This window comes from Onychostruthus taczanowskii, unplaced genomic scaffold (genome assembly GCF_017590055.1).
Source record: "Onychostruthus taczanowskii isolate IOZ18803 unplaced genomic scaffold, ASM1759005v1 scaffold184, whole genome shotgun sequence".
NCBI lineage: Eukaryota > Metazoa > Chordata > Aves > Passeriformes > Passeridae > Onychostruthus > Onychostruthus taczanowskii.
In genome coordinates, this window is record NW_024499062.1 from 945,554 (window position 1) to 966,625 (window position 21,072).

Sequence of the window (21,072 nt, forward strand, 5' to 3'; positions counted from 1 at the left end):
ACCAAAACCAGGGACAAACCTCGCTCCCCACAAGGCTGGACCATGCCAGGCACCAAAACCAGGGACAAACCTCGCTCCCAACAAGGATGGGCCATGCCAGACGCCAAACCAGGGACAAACCTCGCTCCCAATAGGGCAGGGCCATGCCAGGCACCAAAACCAGGGATAAACCTCACTCCCAACAAGCCAGGGCCATGCCAGGCACCAAAACCAGGGACAAACCTCGCTCCCAATAGGGCAGGGCCATGCCAGGCACCAAAACCAGGGACAAACCTCACTCCCCACAAGGCTGGGCCATGCCAGGCACCAAAACCAGGGACAAACCTCGCTCCCAACAAAGCTGGGCCATGCCAGGCACCAAAACCAGGGACAGAGAACTGAACCAGAGGGAATTCCTCCACAGCCACAAGGAAGCACCAGGATTTTGCAAGGAAAAAAAGCTCAGGATCTGGGAAAACCCAGCAATCCCCAAACCGGGAGTGTTCTGGTGCTCTCTGCCAGCCAAGAAAATCCCTTTTCCTGCAGAAAAAGGATCTGGGCTTCACCCTCCCAAGCAGATCCACTTTCGTGCAAAGCCATTCCATTTTCACAGTGGAAATCCATGGCAGTGCTGACTAAAAAATGTGGAAAGGGAAGCGATCCAGGGCTCCTACTGAAAATTATTATTATTTTGGGGATCTGCCCAGCCCGTGCTTCGGAAGGAGCCGTGGAGCTGAGCCCGTGGGAGCTGGGCCCAAGGCTGCTCTGTGCCACCTCATCCTCCGTCAAACTTCAAAAATAAAGCTGCCACCGAGCCGGTGGCATCGCGCTGGCATCTGCCACGTCTGGGTGACAGCTGCTGCCACCACAAAGGGCTCCTGTCCTGCCAAGAGCTCCTGTCACGGCTCCAAGTGCGCCATCCCCTTCCTGCTGTGGCACCGGGACTGAGCCGAGAGCCCTCGGAATCGCCTCGGGACGGGCGGGTTAAACCCTGTCCCCTCTGCCCCCACAGGTGTCACCCAGGCCGGGGCAGGAGCAGAGGGCTGGAGGGCACCGGGAGGGGACAGGGCTGGGAGGGCACCGGGAAGGGACAGGGCTGGAGGGGACAGGGAGGGGACAGGGCTGGGAGGGACAGGGAGGGGACAGGGCTGGGAGGGACAGGGCTGGGAGGGACAGGGAGGGGACAGGGCTGGAGGGCACCTGTAGTAGTTGGGCTTGAAGGGTCCGTTCTTGTTGAGCCCCAGGTACTTGGCCTGCTCGTCCGTCAGCTCCGTCAGGTGCGCGTCGAACGTGGGCAGGTGCAGGCTGGCCACGTACTCGTCTGGGGCAGGGAAAGGAGGCCAGGCCTCAGGGAAGGGAGGCCACAACCAGAGCCCCGGGCTGAGGCACAACCCACCTGGCATCTCTGGTAGGCGACACCTCACCCCAAGACCAGGATGAGCCAGCCCCGCCTCAAACACCCCAATTCCCACCAAAAAGCCCATTCTGCCCAAGCGTGCCCAGGGTGGCCGTGTGCTCAGGAGGGGGCTCTGCTGGGGGAGCTGCTGGCAGGGGTGAGGCCCCACGGGACAGCCCCTGCTCTGGGAGGCACCCCCTGCTCCCCACAGGTGGGACAGCAGAGCAGCTGGACCCAGGGCTGGAGGGAAGAGCTGCTGGAAGCCCCTGAGCTGGGCCCAGGGCCACCTCCCAGCTGTGACAGTGACCCAGCCTGGCCCAGGGCCACCTCCCAGCCGTTCAGCCCATGAGCAGAAGGCATGGGGACTGTTGTTACCCATTTTTTTAGGCAGCAAGTACACGTCCTGCTTGTAGCGGCCCTCGGGAGCATTGTACAGCTCTATCAGAGCCAGGGCCTGCAGAGAGGACACGGGGGTCAGGGGCTGCTGTCCCTCAGAGCGGGGCCTGCCCCCAGAGCAGCCCAAGCCCCCTCACCTGGGTGGTGGCCGTGATGGACAGGACAAAGGTGGGCACGGTGGAGCAGCTCAGGTTCAGCAGGCGGCCCTGGGAAGCAGAACCTGGTTGTTAACAGGGCACCAAACCCAGTCTGTCACCCCACAGGAGGGACAGGAACCACTGGAGCAATGTGTCCCTGTTGTGTCACCTGCACTGAGCCCTGAGGTGTGGCTGCCCTTAGGAAGTGGAAATCTCCCTGTGGAAGACACCCTGGAGTGGGATGAATTAAAACAGGGGAGCTTTTCTTCATCCCAGGAACTCAGGGGGGCCCTTGTGGCTCTGCACAAGTCCCTGCCAGGAGGGGACAGCCGGGGGGGTCGGGCTGTGCTCCAGGGAACAGGGACAGGAGGAGAGGGAACGGCCTCAGGCTGGGCCAGGGGAGGGGCTGGGGGATTTTAGGGAAAATTTCTCCAGGGAAAGGTTGTCAGGCATTGGAATGAGCTGCCCAGGGCAGGGGTGGAGTCCCCATTCCTGGGGGGATTTAACAGCCCTGTGGATGTGGCACTTGGGTGGCTTTGGCAGGGCTGGGAATGGCTAGACTGGATGGACTCAGAGGTGTTTTCCAACCTCAATCGTTCTGCGATTCCACGATTCCCTGAGCCAAACTGCACCCTGCCCAGGGCCCTGAGCTGCAGCTGCTGCTCCCTCACCTCTGCCAGCAGCACGATCCTCTTCCCGTCGGGCCAGATGACGTGATCCACCTGGGACCTCACCCGCTCCCAGGTCAGCTCGGGCGTGCGCAGGCTGGCCTGGAAAAGGGAAACGTCACAGCAGCACCAGGGCTGGGCTGAGCCTCAGCAACGGGCAGGGAGGAGGCAGCGACCCCTGCCAGGGCCCCGGGATTGTCCCCCTGGATCCCAGCGACCCCTGCCAGGGCCCCGGGATTGTCCCCCTGGATCCCAGCGACCCCTGCCAGGGCCCCGGGATTGTCCCCCTGGATCCCAGCCCAGTGACACCTCCGTGGTTCACGGGCTGAGCTGTTTCTGTGAGCTCAGCACATCAGAGCTGCACCGTGACTGTCCAGGAGCTGGTGAGGAGGATCCACCATCACCCCAAACAGTGTCACCAAAGCACAACCACCCCAAACACCACTGCCCCAAAACTCCATCACCTCAAAACTCCATCACCCCAAAGAGTGTCACTCAAAGCACAACCACTGCCCCAAAACTCCATCACCCCAAACAGTGTCACTCAAAGCACAACCACCCCAAACACCACTGCCCCAAAACGCCATCACCTCAAAACACCTTCATCCTGTCAGCCCAAAACACCATTATCCCAAAGAACCAGACCCCTAAAAGAGTTGTCCCAAAGCACCATCATCCCAAACACCACTGCCCCAAAGAACCATCACCCTAAAACACTGTAACCCCAAAGCACCATCACCCTAAAACACCACGATCCCAGAGCAGTCAGCCCAAAATGCTGTCAGTCTGAAACACCATCACCCCAAAACAGTCACTCCAAACACCACCTCCCCAAAACACCACCAGTCCAAACACTGTTAGCCCAAAAGTCCATCACCCCAAACAGCGTCACTCAAAGCACAACCACCCCAAACGTAATTGCCCCAAAGCACCATCACCCAAAACACCATCACCCTAAAGCACTGTCAGCCCAAAACATCATTATCCCAAAGCACTCTGACCCTAAAAGAGCTGCCCCAAAGAACCATGACCCTCAAACACTGTAACCCCAAACACCATCACCCCAAAACAGTCACCCCAAACACCCAAAACATCATTACCCTAAAATATCATTACCCTGAACCCTGTCACCCCAAAACACCATCACCCCAAAACACCATCACCCCAAAGCACCACCACTCTAAAACAGTCTCCTCACAGCACCCTCACTGCAAACCCTGTCCCCCCAAAATGTCCCCCCGAGCCCGCTGGCCCCGCTCACCACGTCGATCTCGGTGTTGGAGTGCCCCATGTTGCAGACAATGCAGCTGTTCTTCATCCTGTCCAGATGTTCCCTGGTCACCACGTTCTTGTTCCCTGCCAGCAGCACAGCCCTGGGTAAATCCCCTGTCCTGCCCTGCCTTTGGGGTCCCCTCGGGCCCGGGCTGGGGTCCTTTTGGGGTGTGGCTCCCACGTCCCACCCCGCTGGCCCTGTACCTGTGCAGGTGATGACGATGTCGACCTGCCTGATGACTTCATTGAGCTTCACCAGCCGGAACCCGTCCATGCTGGGAGGGAAAACAGGCACAAAGTGACCCCACATCCCAGTTTTAACCTCCTGATGAGCCACTGGGAGTTTCTGGGGTCGTCCTGGAGGGTCTGGGACATTTGTGAGGAGAAGTGAGAAGGGATTTTGGGGTTTTCCCATGTCCTGTCAAGGCCTTCTCATCTGCAAATCTCAATTCTTGACCCTGATGGGCTTCTTAGAGCTTTTCTCCTGCAGGGAACATCCAGGAGCTGTGGATCTGCTCAGAATCCAGGTTGGGATGGATTTAGAGCATCCTAAAAAACACCTCAAAGCTGTGGGTGCCTCTCACCACCCCAAAATCCTTATTTAGGCACCTGCAGAACCCTGAGAGGTGCGGAGCCCCAGCAGGCCTGCCCTGCCCTCCCCAGCAAGGTGAGCTCAGGGATAACAAGGGCAGGGTGGGTTTTTTTGGGATTTGTTGACAATCCTCCCCAGAGCTCCTTCCTGTGCCACTCACAAGCTGCGAAATTGTAGCTACTAAAAAAAAGAAATCATTTTTTTCTGCTGCATGTCCCCATTTCCTGAGCTTTTCCCCACTGCCAGCTCCTCCTGAGAAGGGCCACGTGCTGCTGCTGCTGCCTGGAGCAGGGTCAGGGAAGGGATTGCTGGAAATTCCCAGCTGAGGATGGATGAAGGTCACAGAGCAGCCCAAAAGTTCATCAGCTCTGCTAATTAGAACTCGTTAGTCCTCTCACCATAACAACCTGGTGAGGAGCAGGCTGAGGGCCTAGGGGGGCTCTGGGTGTTTTTGGGATCCACAACCCAGCTGTGTCTGGTGAGGGGTTGGGGGTCACAGGACCCCAAACACCCCCAGGGTGAGGTGTGGGCACAGCCCTGGGAGAGCCAGGGAGCAGCTCATGCCCAAAATCCCTGCAAGCCATGTCCCAGACTCCTGACTGCTGTGGGATGGGATAAACTGGGAGATGTTTTAGGGCAGATGGGATAAACTGGGAGATGTTTTAGGGCAGGGCCCTTTGCATAGGATGGGTTTTAGGGCAGGACTGTTTAGGGCAGATGGGATAAACTGGGAGATGCTTTAGGGTAAATGGGATAAACCAGGAGGTGTTTTAGGGCAGGACTGTTTTCTGGATGGGATAAACCAGGAGATGTTTTAGGGCAGATGGGATAAACTGGGAGATGTTTTAGGGTGGGGCCTGTTTAATGGGATGGGATAAACCAGGAGATGTGTTAGGGCAGATGGGACAAACCAGGAGATGCCTTAGGGCAGGGCTGTTTCCTGTGAGGTGTGGGCACAGCCCTGGGAGAGCCAGGGAGCAGCTCATGCCCAAAATCCCTGTAAGCCATGTCCCAGACTCCTGACTGCTGTGGGATGGGATAAACTGGGAGATGTTTTAGGGCAGATGGGATAAACTGGGAGATGTTTTAGGGCAGGGCCCTTTGCATAGGATGGGATAAACCAGGAGATGCTTTAAGGCAGATGGGATAAACTGGGAGATGCTTTAGGGCAGATGGGATGAACCAGGAGATGTTTTAGGGCAGGGCTGTTTCCTGGGATGGGCTGAACCAGGAGATGCCTTAGGGCAGATGGGATAAACTGGGAGATGCTTTAGGGCAAATGGGATGAACCAGGAGATGCTTTAGGGCAGGGCTGTTTCCTGGGATGGGCTGAACCAGGAGATGCCTTAGGGCAGATGGGATAAACTGGGAGATGCTTTAGGGCAAATGGGATGAACCAGGAGATGCTTTAGGGCAGGGCTGTTTCCTGGGATGGGCTGAACCAGGAGATGCCTTAGGGCAGATGGGATAAACTGGGAGATGCTTTAGGGCAAATGGGATGAACCAGGAGATGCTTTAGGGCAGGGCTGTTTCCTGGGATGGGCTGAACCAGGAGATGCCTTAGGGCAGATGGGATAAACTGGGAGATGCTTTAGGGCAAATGGGATGAACCAGGAGATGCTTTAGGGCAGGGCTGTTTCCTGGGATGGGCTGAACCAGGAGATGCCTTAGGGCAGATGGGATAAACTGGGAGATGTTTTAGGGCAGGGCCCTTTGCATAGGATGGGATAAACCAGGAGATGCTTTAAGGCAGATGGGATAAACTGGGAGATGCTTTAGGGCAAATGGGATGAACCAGGAGATGCTTTAGGGCAGATGGGATAAACTAGGAGACATTTTAGGGCAGGGCTGTTTCCTGGATGGGATACACCAGGAGATGCTTTAGGGCAGATGGGATAAACTAGGAGACATTTTAGGGCAGGGCTGTTTCCTGGGATGGGCTGAACCAGGAGATGCCTTAGGGCAGATGGGATAAACCAGGAGATGTTTCAGGGCAGATGGGATAAACTGGGAAATGTTTTAGGGCAGATGGGACAAACCAGGAGATACCTTAGGGCAGGACTGTTTCCTGGGATGGGCTGAACCAGGAGATGCCTTAGGGCAGATGGGATAAACTGGGAGATGTTTTAGGGCAAATGGGATGAACCAGGAGGTGTTTTAGGGCAGATGGGATAAAGTGGGAGAAGTTTCAGGGCAGGGCTGTTTCCTGGGATGGGATAAACCAGGAGATGCCCTAGGGCAGATGGGACAAACCAGGAGATGTTTCAGGGCAGATGGGACAAACCAGGAGATGTTTTAGGGCAGATGGGCTGAACCAGGAGATGCCTTAGGGCAGGGCTGTTTCCTGGGATGGGATGAACCAGGAGATGCCTTAGGGCAGGGCTGTTTCCTGGGATGGGCTGAACCAGGAGATGCCCTAGGGCAGGGCTGTTTCCTGGGATGGGATAAACCAGGAGATGTTTCAGGGCAGATGGGATGAACCAGGAGATGCCTTAGGACAGATGGGATAAACCAGGAGATGCTTTAGGGCAGATGGGCTGAACCAGGAGATGCCCTAGGGAGGCCCCCAGGCCAGAGGAGGGTGCAGGGACCCCTTGGGAAGGTTTCCAGGGAAGGGAGGCGGCAGCCCTACCAGGCCTGCAGGGCGCAGATGGGGTCGATCTCGGTGACGTAGACGATGGAGCCCATGGCCTTGAGGGCGGCGCAGCAGCCCTTCCCCACCTGCAAAGGGACACGCTCAGTCAGTGCCCCCCGAGCTTCCCCAGCTCTGGAATGCACCACTGCAGGAGATCCAGGGAAAGCTCCTCCCGCAGCCTTTGCTGCGCTTCAGGGGTAATTAACCTCGGAGGGTTAACGAGCTTTAACCTTTGCCCAGCGCGGGGAATCCAGGTTACAATGTTCCCAGAAATGTGATTACAGCAGGAAAAACAGAGCCATTCCAGCTGCTTGGACATGAAAAAAAATTCCAGTAGAGCACTCGCTGCAACTGGTGTGAACTGGTCCTGAGAAAAAGTGGGGAAAGAGGAATATTCCCATCTGGAGAGGGGGTGGGTGAAGGGATAAATCAAGATTAATTCTCTCTTGACCACACTGGAATGCCCAGAATATCTGCAGAACCTCTGATTTTAGACAAATCAGACTGAATATAATATTAAAATATGTGTTGTATCAATATGTGGGCACGCCAATATCCAGATATTAAAGATATGCAGAATATTTAATGTAATTTTTTAAAACATTCAGCTTTGGCATCTCTTTAATAATAAAGAAATGAAGAAAACTTTCAGTTTTTGGCAAACTCCTGAGGTTTGGAGGGTCCTGCAGGTGCAGAGCAAAGACCCGAGGGTGGAGGAAGCTGTGCTGAGGATTTACACATGGAATTCCCAGTGGGAAAAGGGGGAAAATTGGGAAAATGGAGCCCCTTACCTCCCCATAGCCACAAACCACCACCTGCTTCCCTCCGAACATCATGTCTGTTGTCCTCTTCAGGCTGAGGAAAAAGGGAAAAAAAATCCCAATTAAAGGTCAGAATTCCAGCCCAGCAATAAGAGCTGCTCCAAGGATGGATCCACAGCTGGATCCTGCACCCCTGAAATTCCAGGGGAAGAGAAAACCCCAAAAGCACCTCAAAACTCCCTTTTCCTTTTGGAAGGGTGGGGTGTTCTTTTGTTCTTCCAACAAAGAGGATGGAATTTGGGTTTGGAGCCCTTTTTTTGTTGATTTTTATTCATTTACCCTTTTTTCTGACACTCCCAAAATATTGAAAATCCTCTCCAAAAATCCTTTGATCTGAATTTTTATTGTCAACCCCAAGTGCCCCCCCAAGGAAGAGCCCCAGGAGCAGCAGGGGAGTGGGAACTCCTTGCCAGAATCCCAGAGCTTTTCCCAAATGAAGCCCCCCCTTCCTCTGGTTTCCTCCTGCTCCCTCCCTGAGCGTGTCCTACATTCCAGGCTATTTTTAGCTCTGGAGTAAATAGGTTAGCAGTGCAGGGAAGGTGAAATTCCCTCCCTTTTCCAGGGAAATTCAGCTAAAACCCACAGCAGCTCTGAGGCACCTCTGCTCTCTGACTGTCTTCAATTCCTGCACCAGGCTGAACCTGAATTCCAATTTGCCCCCAAGGTGTTTCCATGGAATCCCTGGAGTTTTTGGGTTGGAAAGGACCTTAAATCCCATCCCATCCCAGGGACACCTCCCAGTGTCCCAGGCTGCTCCAGCCCCAGTGTCCAGCCTGGCCTTGGGCACTGCCAGGGATGCAGGGGCAGCCCCAGCTGCTTTGGGAATTCTGTTCCCATATTTCACCCCCCCATTATTCCCATTCCTGCTCCCTGTTCCTTGGAAGGGGCTGCTGCACACCCCAAATTCCCGGATTGTTCATGGATTGTGCCACAAACGATGTCACAACAAGGATAAAACCTGTCCCAGCCTCACTCAGCCCTGATGGAATTTGGGCTGGAGGGACATGGACACCCAATTCCATGAAAAGAAAGGGAAAAAAGAGCTGGAGAGAAAAAAAGGGATAGAGGGACACACATGGGACACAGGGGGATTTTATCCAAAGGGGAGAGGGACAGGACAGGAATTCTGACATGCACCAGAGGTAGGGAAGGATTTCATTCTCCTCTGACACACGAACTGAGCTGAGATGATCCGAATGGCAGCAGAGCAGAGCCCCGTGGGAATTCCTCCCTGTTCCCTGTAGGAATTCCTCCCCATTCCCTGTGGGGATTCCTTCCCCTTCCCTGTGGGCATTCCTCCCTATTCCCCATGGGAATTCCTCCCTGCTCCCCATGGGAATTCCTTCCTATTCCCTATGGGCATTCCTCTCCATTCCCAGTGGGAATCCCTCCCTATTCCCTGTGGGCATTCCTCCCTGTTCCCTGTGGCCATTCCTCCCCGTTCCCCATGGGCATTCCTTCCCATTCCCCATGGGAATTCCTCCCCGTTCCCCATGGGAATTCCTCCCCATTCCCTGTGGGGATTCCTCCCTGTTCCCCATGGGAATTCCTCCCTATTCCCCACTCCATTCCCCGTGGGAATCCCTCCCCATTCCCAGTGGGGATCCCTCCCCGTTCCCAGTGGAAATCCCTCCCCGTTCCCAGTGGGAATCCCTCCCTATTCCCCACTCCATTCCCCGTGGGAATCCCTCCCAATTCCCCGTGGGATCCCTCTCTCCATTCCCCATGGGGATCCCTCCCCATTCCCCATGGCAATCCCTCCCCATTCCCCATGGCAATCCCTCCCCATTCCCCGTGGGGATTCCTCCCCATTCCCCTTGGGGATCCGTCCCCATTCCCGTGGGATGCCCCTCACCCGTCCAGGATGGACTCCCGGCAGCAGTAGAGGTTGTCAAACTTCTGCTTGGTGACCGAGTCGTTGACGTTCATGGCTGGCACGCAGAGCTTCCCCGCCTTGGAGAGCTGGTACAGCCTGCCAAGGAGCAGGGGTTATCCAGGGAATTCATCCCTGCACTCGGGGTTTGGGATGGAAAGGGCCTTACAGATCAGCCTGGCCATGGCAGGGGCACCGGGCACTGTCCCAGTGTCCAGCCTGGCCTTGGACATTCCCATGGGAATCCCTCCCCATTCCCAGTGGGAATCCCTCCCCATTCCCTGTGGGGATCCCTCCCCATTCCCCATGGCAATCCCTCCCCATTCCCCATGGGGATTCCTCCCCATTCCCCTTGGGGATCCGTCCCCATTCCCGTGGGATGCCCCTCACCCGTCCAGGATGGACTCCCGGCAGCAGTAGAGGTTGTCAAACTTCTGCTTGGTGACCGAGTCGTTGACGTTCATGGCTGGCACGCAGAGCTTCCCCGCCTTGGAGAGCTGGTACAGCCTGCCAAGGAGCAGGGGTTATCCAGGGAATTCATCCCTGCACTCGGGGTTTGGGATGGAAAGGGCCTTACAGATCAGCCTGGCCATGGCAGGGGCACCGGGCACTGTCCCAGTGTCCAGCCTGGCCTTGGACATTCCAGGGATCCAGCTGCTCTGGCAATTCCAGCCCAGCCAGGAATTCCTCATGGCCAAGATCCCATCCATGGCTGCCCTCTGGCACTGGGAGCCACTCCCTGTGTCCTGTCCATCCCTTGTCCCCAGTCCCTCTGCAGCTCTCCTGGAGCCCCTCCAGGCTCTGGAATGTGCTGGAAGCTCTCCCTGGATCCTTCTCCTCTCCAGCATCCCCCTGCTCCCAGCTCTGGGCACAGACTCAACTCCCCCACAGCAGGAAAATCACTAAAAATGAATTTAAACACCCCACTGCGGCTCTTCTTTCAAGAGAGTCTGAAAATCCTGTTCCTGCTCCAGCCCTTGGGAAGGAGAATCTGCCTTTGGGAATCTCTTCTTCCCACACTGGGATTTCAGATCCTAAAAATATCACCAGTCCTTCTCCTGACCCCACTGGTGCAGAGCTGGAGCCACTTCCTGGTTTCACACATTTCATTCCCTGTTCCAGGAGCTGCCTGAACCTCTGGCCAAGCTCTGATCCAGCCCAGAGCTGCAGCCAAGCCTTTCTCCCTGCAAGAACTCAGCAAGCAGTGCCCTGGCACCCGTGATGGGATGAATTCCATGGAAAAGCTCCTGTGACACCTCCCAACCCCCAGAGCTGCTCCCACCCCAGCTCTGCTCCTGCCAGGGACTGAGGGATTTCACTCACTCATCTCCGAGGTTCTCCCTTTCCCCAAAAACAACTCAGTTCCTCTTCCCAAATCTCACTTCTTCCCACAGATTTAGGGCAGGGCTCTTGGCTTCCTGCTCAGCTCTCCTGTTCCATCTCCACAGGAGGTGAGAGCCTCTCCTCCCACCCTCAGGAGGGGCTCCTGCTCCTCCTGGAGCTCAGAGCAGTTCCAGGTGTCCTGCCCAGATCAAAGCAGTGTCCATGGAAAGCCAGGCCTGAGGGAAAAGCAGAGCCCAGCTGCTGGAGGCTCAGCTCTGAGCTCAGCTGCGGGGACTGAGTTTTGTCCCAAACCTGTGGACCCCGGTGACGCTCTCCTCCACAATGCCCTTGATCTTCTTGAACATGTTGGGGTATTTCTTGTAGATCCAGTGGGTGAGATCTCCCCCATCATCCAGGATCTGGAATAAAAACAGCCACAGAGTCACCTGGGGCAGGGCAGGAAGACACTGCTGGAATAAAAACACTGGAGGTGAGTGAGGAGAGGAAAACTCTGGAAAAATGCCTTGGGAAGGGCAGGCAGCCTTGGCAGATCTGGAGCTTCTCTCAGGTCACCAACTCCCTCCCTCAGCCCTGCCATCCAATGTTTTTTCCAGCAGAAAATCCCTGGAGAGGCTCTTCCATGAGGGAAACCTTGCAGATTCCATATTTTTCAGGGGAAAAAAATCCCTTTTCTGAACCATTCCTGCCCAGAAGGAGCCTTCCCCTGAAGGTCAGAATTCCCAGAGCCCTCCCATGAAGGATTGCCAGGATGGAATGGCCATGAACTGGCCCCATGTCCAAGGAACAGGGAGCAATGATGGGAAAACTGAGGGTGGCACAGAATTCCCAGAGCAGCTGGGGCTGCCCCTGGATCCCTGGAATGTCCAGGGCCAGGCTGGATGGGGCTTGGAGCAGCCTGGGACAGTGGTCCCTGTGGAATGGGATGGGATTGAAATCCCTCCCAACCCAAACCATTCCATAATTCCATGACTTTAAGATCCTTCTCACACCTTGCTCCTCACCCAGTGTCCTATTTCTTATCTCTAAAACCATTTATAATCATTTCTTATCTCTAAAAGCACAGATCTCCAAAATCCAGCAAAATCTCTGGGAACAGCTCCAAGATCCTGGTGCTCTCTCCATCATTTCCACGCTCCAGGAGCAGGTCTGAAAAGAGTCCCAGAATGCAGAGATCCCAGGAGAGCAAAATCCACATTTTCTGGGATGCTGACTTGCTCCAAAAGTGACATTTTGGATGGGAAATGATTCCTCAAAGAGCAGAACAAAGCTGCTCTCAGGTCTAGACTCAGTCTGATACCTCGGGGGTGGATTTTTCTGACATTCCTGGTTCTTTTTAAAGGTGACAGTGACTGGAAAGGACAAAAATCCCACCTCAAACGAGCCAATATTGGCAAAAACCCAACTCAGATCCACTATTTCCACCTTTGATCACCTCTCATATTGAGATCAGGAGCTCCAGGGCTCAAAATCCTTGGGGAAATGTGATGAAAACAGCAGATCTGACAGCTGAAAATTATTCTGCTCACCCAATTCCAGGTTCCTGTTTTCCCTGGAAACAAGGGCAGGATAAAAAGGGATAAAAAGGGATAAAAACCTGAGGTTTCTGTATTTTAAAGCGTGGACATCATGGAAAAATCTGGGCTTTGTTCCCAAAAATCACCTCAGCCAAAGGTGAGAATTTAAGGGTGAAAAGAGTGAAAAACTCTTCCCAAAAAATACTGATTTGGAGCCATTTTTAGCAGTTTAAACTGCAGCAAGATGCTCTGAAATCAAACGAAACAGCCCAAAAAACTGCACGAACGCAGCTTATTTTGGAAGCACTGAAACCAAACCTCACTTGGTGAGATCCAGGAGATTCCAGCTGCCTCTCCCTTCCCTCTCCAGGTGGGATTTTTCCAGGTGGGAGTTTTCCAGGTGTTTCCCAACTCACCATGTTGGGCTGCCAGCCCTCGACGTTGACGCAGCGGTCGATGCACCACCAGAAATCGTCCTCGGATTCGCCCTTCCAGGCAAACACAGGGAACCCTGGCCAGGGAGGGAGAAGGGGTTAAGGCAGGAAAATCCCACGGGAATCAGCTCTTGGACACTGATTTGTTAATCCATGTGTTAATTTATTTGAATATAATCAGTTATTACTCAGCTTCAGCCAGCAAGACCCACGGCGGGTTGGCTTCTTCTGGGTGTCCCAGAGCTTGTGGTCAAACCTGTGGCTTCAGCCAGGTGAATTCCATGACTTTACCTGGATAAAATCCTTGGGCTTACTCAGGTAAAACCCCTGGACTTATCCAGGTAAAATCCCTGGACCTGCCCAGGTAAAATCCTTGGATTTATTCAGGTGGAATCCCTGGATTTATTAAGGTGAAATCCTTGGCTTCACTCAGCTAAACACCTTGGTCTTTTCCAGGTAAAATCCTTGGATTTATTCAGGTGGAATCCCTGGATTTATTAAGGTGAAATCCTTGGCTTCACCCAGCTAAAACCCTTGGACTTACCCAGGTAAATCTGACTTTGCCAAGTTAAATCCCTGACTGTATCCAGGTAAAATCCTTGGCCTTTCCCAGGTAAAACCCTTGGTCTTACCCATGCAAAATCTCTGGTTCTACCCAGGTAAAACCCCTGGCCTTACCCAGGTAAAACCCCTGGATTTATCCAAGTAAAATCCCTGTCATTACCCAGGTAAAACCCCTGGATTTATCCAAGTAAAATCCTTAGCATTACCCAGGTAAAACCCCTGGTCTTATCCCGGTGAAACTCTTGGTCTTTTCCATGTAAAATCCTTGGTTTTGCCCAGGTAAAATCACTGTCATTACCCAGGTAAAATCCCTGGATTTATCCAGGTAAAACCCCTGGATTTACCCGAGTAAAATCCCTGGATTTATCCAGGCAAAATCCCTGGTTTTACCCAAGTAAAATCCTTGGCCTTTCCCAGGTAAAACCCCTGGATTTATCCAGGCAAAATCCCTGGTTTTACCCAAGTAAAATCCTTGGCCTTTCCCAGGTAAAACCCCTGGATTTATCCAGGCAAAATCCCTGGTTTTACCCAAGTAAAATCCTTGGCCTTTCCCAGGTAAAACCCCTGGATTTATCCAGGCAAAATCCCTGGTTTTACCCAAGTAAAATCCTTGGCCTTTCCCAGGTAAAACCCCTGGATTTATCCAGGCAAAATCCCTGGTTTTACCCAAGTAAAATCCTTGGCCTTTCCCAGGTAAAACCCCTGGATTTATCCAGGCAAAATCCCTGGTTTTACCCAAGTAAAATCCTTGGCCTTTCCCAGGTAAAACCCCTGGATTTATCCAGGCAAAATCCCTGGTTTTACCCAAGTAAAATCCTTGGCCTTTCCCAGGTAAAACCCCTGGATTTATCCAAGTAAAATCCTTGGCATTACCCAGGTAAAATCCTTGGATTTACCCACGTAAAACCCCTGGTCTTTTCCATGTAAAATCCCTGGTTTTGCCTAGGTAAAATCTCTGTCATTACCCAGGTAAAATTCCTGGATTTATCCAGGTAAAACCCTTGGATTTACCCAGGTAAAACCCCTGGTCTTATGCAGGTAAAATCCCTGGATTTATCCAGGTAAAATCCTTGGTTTTACCCAGGTAAAATCCCTGGTCTTACCCAGGTTAAACCCTTGGACTTACCCAGGTAAATCTCCTGACTTTGCTGAGTTAAATCCCTGACTGTATCCAGGTAAAATCCTTGGCCTTTCCCAGGTAAAACCTTTGGTATTTTCCATGTCAAATCCCTGGCCTTACCCAGGTAAAATCCCTGGACATATCCAGGTAAAATCCTTGGCATTACCCACATAAAATCCTTGGATTTACATAGGTAAAATCCCTGGTCTTATCCAGGTAAAATCCCTTGGTCTTTTCCAGGTAAAACCCCTGGTTTTGCCCAGGTAAAATCCCTGTCATTACCCAGGTAAAACCCCTGGATTTATCCAAGTAAAATCCTTGGCATTACCCAGGTAAAACCCCTGGATTTATCCAAGTAAAATCCTTGGCATTACCCAGGTAAAACCCCTGGATTTATCCAAGTAAAATCCTTGGCATTACCCAGGTAAAACCCCTGGATTTATCCAAGTAAAATCCTTGGCATTACCCAGGTAAAATCCTTGGATTTACCCACGTAAAACCCCTGGTCTTATGCAGGTAAAATCCCTGGATTTATCCAGGTAAAACCCTTGGATTTACCCAAGTAAAATCCCTGGTCTTATGCAGGTAAAATCCCTGGATTTATCCAGGTAAAATCCTTGGTTTTACCCAGGTAAAATCCCTGGTCTTACCCAGGTTAAACCCTTGGACTTACCCAGGTAAATCTCCTGACTTTGCTGAGTTAAATCCCTGACTGTATCCAGGTAAAATCCTTGGCCTTTCCCAGGTAAAACCTTTGGTATTTTCCATGTCAAATCCCTGGCCTTACCCAGGTAAAATCCCTGGACATATCCAGGTAAAATCCTTGGCATTACCCACATAAAATCCTTGGATTTACATAGGTAAAATCCCTGGTCTTATCCAGGTAAAATCCCTTGGTCTTTTCCAGGTAAAACCCCTGGTTTTGCCCAGGTAAAATCCCTGTCATTACCCAGGTAAAATTCCTGGATTTATCCAGGTAAAACCCTTGGATTTACTCGAGTAAAATCCCTAGACTTATCCAGGTAAAATCCCTTGGTCTTTTCCAGGTAAAACCCCTGGTTTTGCCCAGGTAAAATCCCTGGTCTTGCCCAGGTAAAACCCTTCAACTTAGCCAGGTAAAATCCCTGACCTTATCCAGGTGAAACTCTTGGTCTTTTCTATGTAAAATTCCTGGTCTTTTCCATGTAAAATCCCTGGCCTTGCCCAGGTAAAATCCCTGTCATTACCCAGGTAAAATTCCTGGTCTTACCCAGGTAAAATCCTTGGTCTTTTCCATGTAAAATCCCTGGTCTTACCCAGGTAAAATCCCTGTCATTTCCCAGGTAAAATTCCTGGATTTACCCAGGTAAAATCCTTGGTCTTTTCCATGTAAAATCCCTGGTCTTACCCAGGTAAAATCTTGGTTTTAGGGAAAACCCTTGGATTTAGCCAGGTAAAGCCCCTGGGCACACCCAGGATTTCCCAGGTAACCTCCACACCCTCAGTTTCTGCTCTGTGAATTCCCCACAAATTCTCTCTTTCACCTGAGTTTCACCCCAAATTATAGCATTTAAACCAAATTTAGCTTCGTTTCTCTGAGCAAAACAACTTCCAGCTTCAGCTCATAAGTGACATTTTTACCAAGGACTTTACCTGGGCAAGACCAAAGATATTACCTGGATAAGTCCAGGGGTTTTACCTGGGTAAGTCCAGGAAAAAAAAAAGCATTCCAAAAGTTCCAGAGCTTTGGCAAGGGGTGATTTCGTGCTGTGGGTTTGCTCTAAACTGAAGAGGATGCAGGGAAAAAAACTCCAAGGGGTGATAAATGAGCTAAAAACAACAGGGCAGCAAAAATTCCCTAGAAAATGCAGGAGGAATTCCTTACAGAATGCAGGAGGCATTCCTTATAAAATACAGGAGGAATTCCCTGTAAAATCTAGAAGAAATTCCCTATAAAACCTAGGAGGAATTCCCTATAAAATGCAGGAGGAATTCCTTATAAAATGCAGGAGGAACTCCCTATAAAATAATTCTTTATAAAATGCAGGAGGAATTCCCTATAAAATCCAAGAGACATTCCCTACAAAATGCAGGAGAAACTCCCTCTAAAATCCAGGAACTCCCTATAAAATGCATGAGGAATTACCTGTAAGATGAAGAAGGAATTCCCTATAAAATGCAGGAGCAATTTCCTATAAAACCCAGGAGGAATTCCCTATAAAACGCAGGAGGAATTCACTATAAAATCCAGGAGAAATTCCCTATAAAATGCAGGAGGAATCCCTTATAAACTCTAGGATGAATTCCCTATAAAACCCAGTAGAAATTTCCTATAAAACCCAGGAGGAATTCCCTATAAATCCAGAATAAATTTGCTACAAAACCCAGGAGGAATTCCCTATAAAGTCCAGAATGAATTCCTTATAAAACCCAGGAGGAATTCCCTATAAAACCCAGGAGGAATTCCCTACAAATCCAGTATAAATTCCCTATGAAACCCAGGAGGAATTCCCTATAAAATCCGGAATAAATTCCCTATAAATCCAGAATAAACTCCCTATAAATCCCAGGAGGAATTCCCTATAAAACCCAGGAGGAATTCCCTATAAACCCAGAATAAGCTCCCTATAAATCCCAGGAGGGTTCCCCACAACACCCAGAGGGATTCCCGGTGAGGGCAGGCGCAGGGCGCAGGTCGTACCGCTCTCGGCCAGGGCAGCGGCCACCTCGTTGAGGGTGGAGTAGATGTTGCAGGCGGCCCAGCGGCACTGCGCGCCCAGCGCGCCCAGCGTCTCCATCAGCACCTGCACCAACACAGCGGGAAAAGGCACAGGGATCAGGGAATGGACATCAGGAAAATGGGGGTTTTATCTGCAAGAACACCATGGAAATCAGGAAAATCAGGGGGTTTATTTACAGAAACACCAGGAAAATCAGGAAAATTGGGGGTTTATATGCAAAAACACCATGGAAACCAGCAAAATGGGGATTTTATCTGCAAAAACACTGGAACAATCAGCAAAATCGGGGGTTTTGTCTGCAAAAATATTGGGAAAATCAGCCCCAGAGCAGTTTAGGGGATGGGCAGAGGGAATGCTCCATTTGGGGTCAGTTTAGGGATGGGCAGAGGGAATGCCCTGTTTGGGGTCAGTTCAGGGATGGGCAGAGGGAATGCCCCGTTTGGGGTCAGTTCAGGGATGGGCAGAGGGAATGCCCCGTTTGGGGTCAGTTTAGGGGGTCAGTTCAGGGATGGGCAGAGGGAATGCCCCGTTTGGGTTTGGGGCCAGGCTCTCACCGCTGTCTGGGCTGTGATGTGAGTGCAGCCCACGATCTTGGCCCCAGCCAGGGGTTTCTCCCCCTGAGCTCTCTTCCTCAGAGCCATCAGCGCTGGCATCTCTGCAGGGAAACAAAAAGGAAAATGGGGATGGGGTTGGAAAAGCTCAGGAGGAACAGCCCCCCTGCCTGGTGTTCCCACAATCCCACACAGCTTCAAAACAGCCAAGGCCTCCAGAGCAAACACATGAAAATCCCCCAATCCCAAATACATCAAAATCCCCAAATCCCTCTGGAGTTTTCCCTATTTTGTTCAAATTTCTGTCCCCAGGTGAGGTTGCAGGAAAATCTGCTTTGGGCTGAGGATTTGGGATTTGCTGATTAGCTCCACCCCCCCAATACCCAAACCCTGCCTGGCCTTTGCTTTTTTATTTTTTGGAGGTAATCAAGATAAACCAAAATTGTGATGTTTATGGGATGGATTGATTCCGACAATCCCACACAGCTTCAAAACAGCCAAGGCCTCCAGAGCAAACACATGAAAATCCCCCAATCCCAAATACATCAAAATCCCCAAATCCCTCTGGAGTTTTCCCTATTTTGCTCAAATTTCTGCCCCCAGGTGAGGGTGCAGGAAAATCTGCTTTGGGCTGAGGATTTGGGATTTGCTGATTAGCTCCACCTCCCCAATACCCAAACCCTGCCTGGCCTTTGCTTTTTTATTTTTTGGAGGTAATCAAGACAAACCAAAATTGTGATGTTTATGGGATGGATTGAATATTTTCTACTGATTTAACAAAATAAAGATTCAACCACAGAATAGTCCTTTAATGGCTGGAACTACACAGCACAACGCTGTAAGTCCTTTCCCATTCCCCAAAATCCCACAGAAGCTTTTCCAACCCCCAAAACCCCACAGAAGCTTTCCTAACTCCCAAAATCCCACAGAAGCTTTTCCATTCCCCAAAATCCCACAGAAGCTTTCCCGACCCCCAAAATCCCACAGAAGCTTTCCCATCCCTCAAAATCCCACAGAAGCTTTCCCATCTCCCAAAATCCCAAAGAAGCTTTCCCAACCCCTAAAACCCCATAGAAGCTTTCCCATCCCCAAAATCCCAGAGAAGCTTTTCCAGAAAAGCTTTCCCATCCCCCAAAATCCCACAGAACTTTCCCATCCCCCACAATCCCACAGAACTTTCCCATCCCCCACAATCCCACAGAACTTTCCCATCCCCCACAATCCCACAGAACTTTCCCATCCCCCACAATCCCACAGAACTTTCCCATCCCCCACAATCCCACAGAACTTTCCCATCCCCCACAATCCCACAGAACTTTCCCATCCCCCACAATCCCACAGAACTTTCCCATCCCCCACAATCCCACAGAACTTTCCCATCCCCCACAATCCCACAGAACCTTTCCCATCTCCCAAAACCCCACAGAAGCTTTCCCAACCCCTAAAACCCCATAGAAGCTTTCCCATCCCCCAACATCCCAGAGAAGCTTTCCCATTCCCCAAAATCCCAGAGAACCTTTCCCATCTCCCACAATCCCACAGAACCTTTCCCATCCCCCACAATCCCACAGAACCTTTCCCAACTCCCACAATCCCACAGAACTTTCCCATCCCCCACAATCCCAGAGAACCTTCCCATCCCAAGAGGAAGGGGTCAGGAAGCCAGCAGCCCCCTGAGCCTGGCCAGGAGGACTGGGGGCAGGAGGAGCAGCCCCTCACCCTGCTCGGCGATCTCGATCTCGCGGCGCCCGAACTCGGCCTGTTTGATGTTCTTCACGCAGAAATCGCTGCTGCCCTTGGAGTTCTTCTGCTGCTTGTCCCTCGGCGAGGTCTCATCGTCCGAGCTGTCCGTGTAGGAGGCGGCTGCAGGGAGCAGGGCAGCTCAGGAGCGGGGTAGGACATTCCCGAAATCCCCAGCACCCGCCGGGAAGGGTGTGGGTGGCCCCCAGAGGGATGGATGTTCTTCCATCCCAGGCCCTTCCATCCCCAGCTGGGGTCTCTCCTTCTCCTCACAAGGGTAATTTTCCCAGCTGGATTTACCTGGGATGAATTTTTAGTTCTCATCGACCTCGACTTCAACACCACAGCAGAGGGGAAGGGATTGAGCGCTGCCCGGTTCCCACAGGGACTCATCTCCATGGCCTTCTCCCACCTCTCTTCCCAAACTTCTCCCACCCACCTCTCTTTCCCCAAAGCTCTCCCACCTCTCTTCTCCAAAATTCCCCCACCTCTCTTCCCAACTGTTCTCCCACCTCTCTTCCCAACTGTTCTCCCACCTCTCTTCCCAACTGTTCTCCCACCTCTCTTTCCCCGAAGCTCTCCCACCTCTCTTCCCAAAATTCAGGCCTCCACAGCTCCAACACATCCCACAAAATGCCTGCTGAGGTTTAGAGCACTTCCAAGCCAGCAGGAATTGTAATGTCAGACCCTATTTCATCCCAAACAGTCAGGGGGAGGCTGTGAGTTGATGATTATCCCGTTCCTGTGGGATTCCCAATCCTTGGATTCGCTCAATTTTGGTGTTCCTTCACAGTGACGATGAGGTGCTGCTTGTGGGGTGGTTGGGCGAACTTCTCCATCAGGATAATCCACAAGCCTGGTGTGGATTGTCCAGGGAGCTGCTGGCTCCCCATCCTCAGGGGATTTTGGGAATTGTTTGGAAAGCTGGGGATCACCGGATCCTGTCCTGAGCCCCACGGGATGCCTTAAGAGAGGGTGTGGATGTGCTGAATTCATTCCAGGAGCTGTCAATAATTGTCTTCCTTCCTCATCAGTGTCCTCAGGACCTTTGATTATGGAATTAGACCACGGCAGACACATGGAAGAGCCCTTCACGGAGTTAGAAATCCCCTTTCCCGTTGGATTCCTAAAATCCTGTGTACTTGAATAAAATCACATCCATTTTTGATTGGAGTCGTGATGGATCAACCACCACTTTGGATCAGCTGAAGGAATCCTTTGTGCCACATTTTCTGGAATTCAGATTTTGGATTGTGCCACATTTTTGGATTCTCTGGAATCCTTCCCTACTGTGGGAAACCAAACCTCTTCTTCCA

General features: G+C 51.9%; 1 protein-coding gene across 1 annotated transcript in view; it reads right to left on the bottom strand.

The window, feature by feature from the left end:
- Nucleotides 1-21,072, bottom strand: part of AHCYL2 (adenosylhomocysteinase like 2) — a 63,547-nt gene that overhangs the window by 2,594 nt on the left and 39,881 nt on the right. Inside the window, exons 3-16 of the mRNA XM_041401098.1 lie at nt 19,736-19,879; nt 18,020-18,120; nt 17,426-17,528; nt 13,044-13,138; nt 11,405-11,511; nt 10,160-10,276; nt 7,867-7,930; nt 7,073-7,161; nt 4,053-4,123; nt 3,838-3,932; nt 2,580-2,678; nt 1,909-1,977; nt 1,751-1,829; nt 1,180-1,300 (exon numbers count right to left, since the gene is read on the bottom strand). Of these exons, the coding sequence (XP_041257032.1) occupies nt 1,180-1,300; nt 1,751-1,829; nt 1,909-1,977; nt 2,580-2,678; nt 3,838-3,932; nt 4,053-4,123; nt 7,073-7,161; nt 7,867-7,930; nt 10,160-10,276; nt 11,405-11,511; nt 13,044-13,138; nt 17,426-17,528; nt 18,020-18,120; nt 19,736-19,879 (1,354 nt within the window). The remainder of the gene's footprint in view (nt 1-1,179; nt 1,301-1,750; nt 1,830-1,908; nt 1,978-2,579; nt 2,679-3,837; nt 3,933-4,052; nt 4,124-7,072; nt 7,162-7,866; nt 7,931-10,159; nt 10,277-11,404; nt 11,512-13,043; nt 13,139-17,425; nt 17,529-18,019; nt 18,121-19,735; nt 19,880-21,072) is intronic.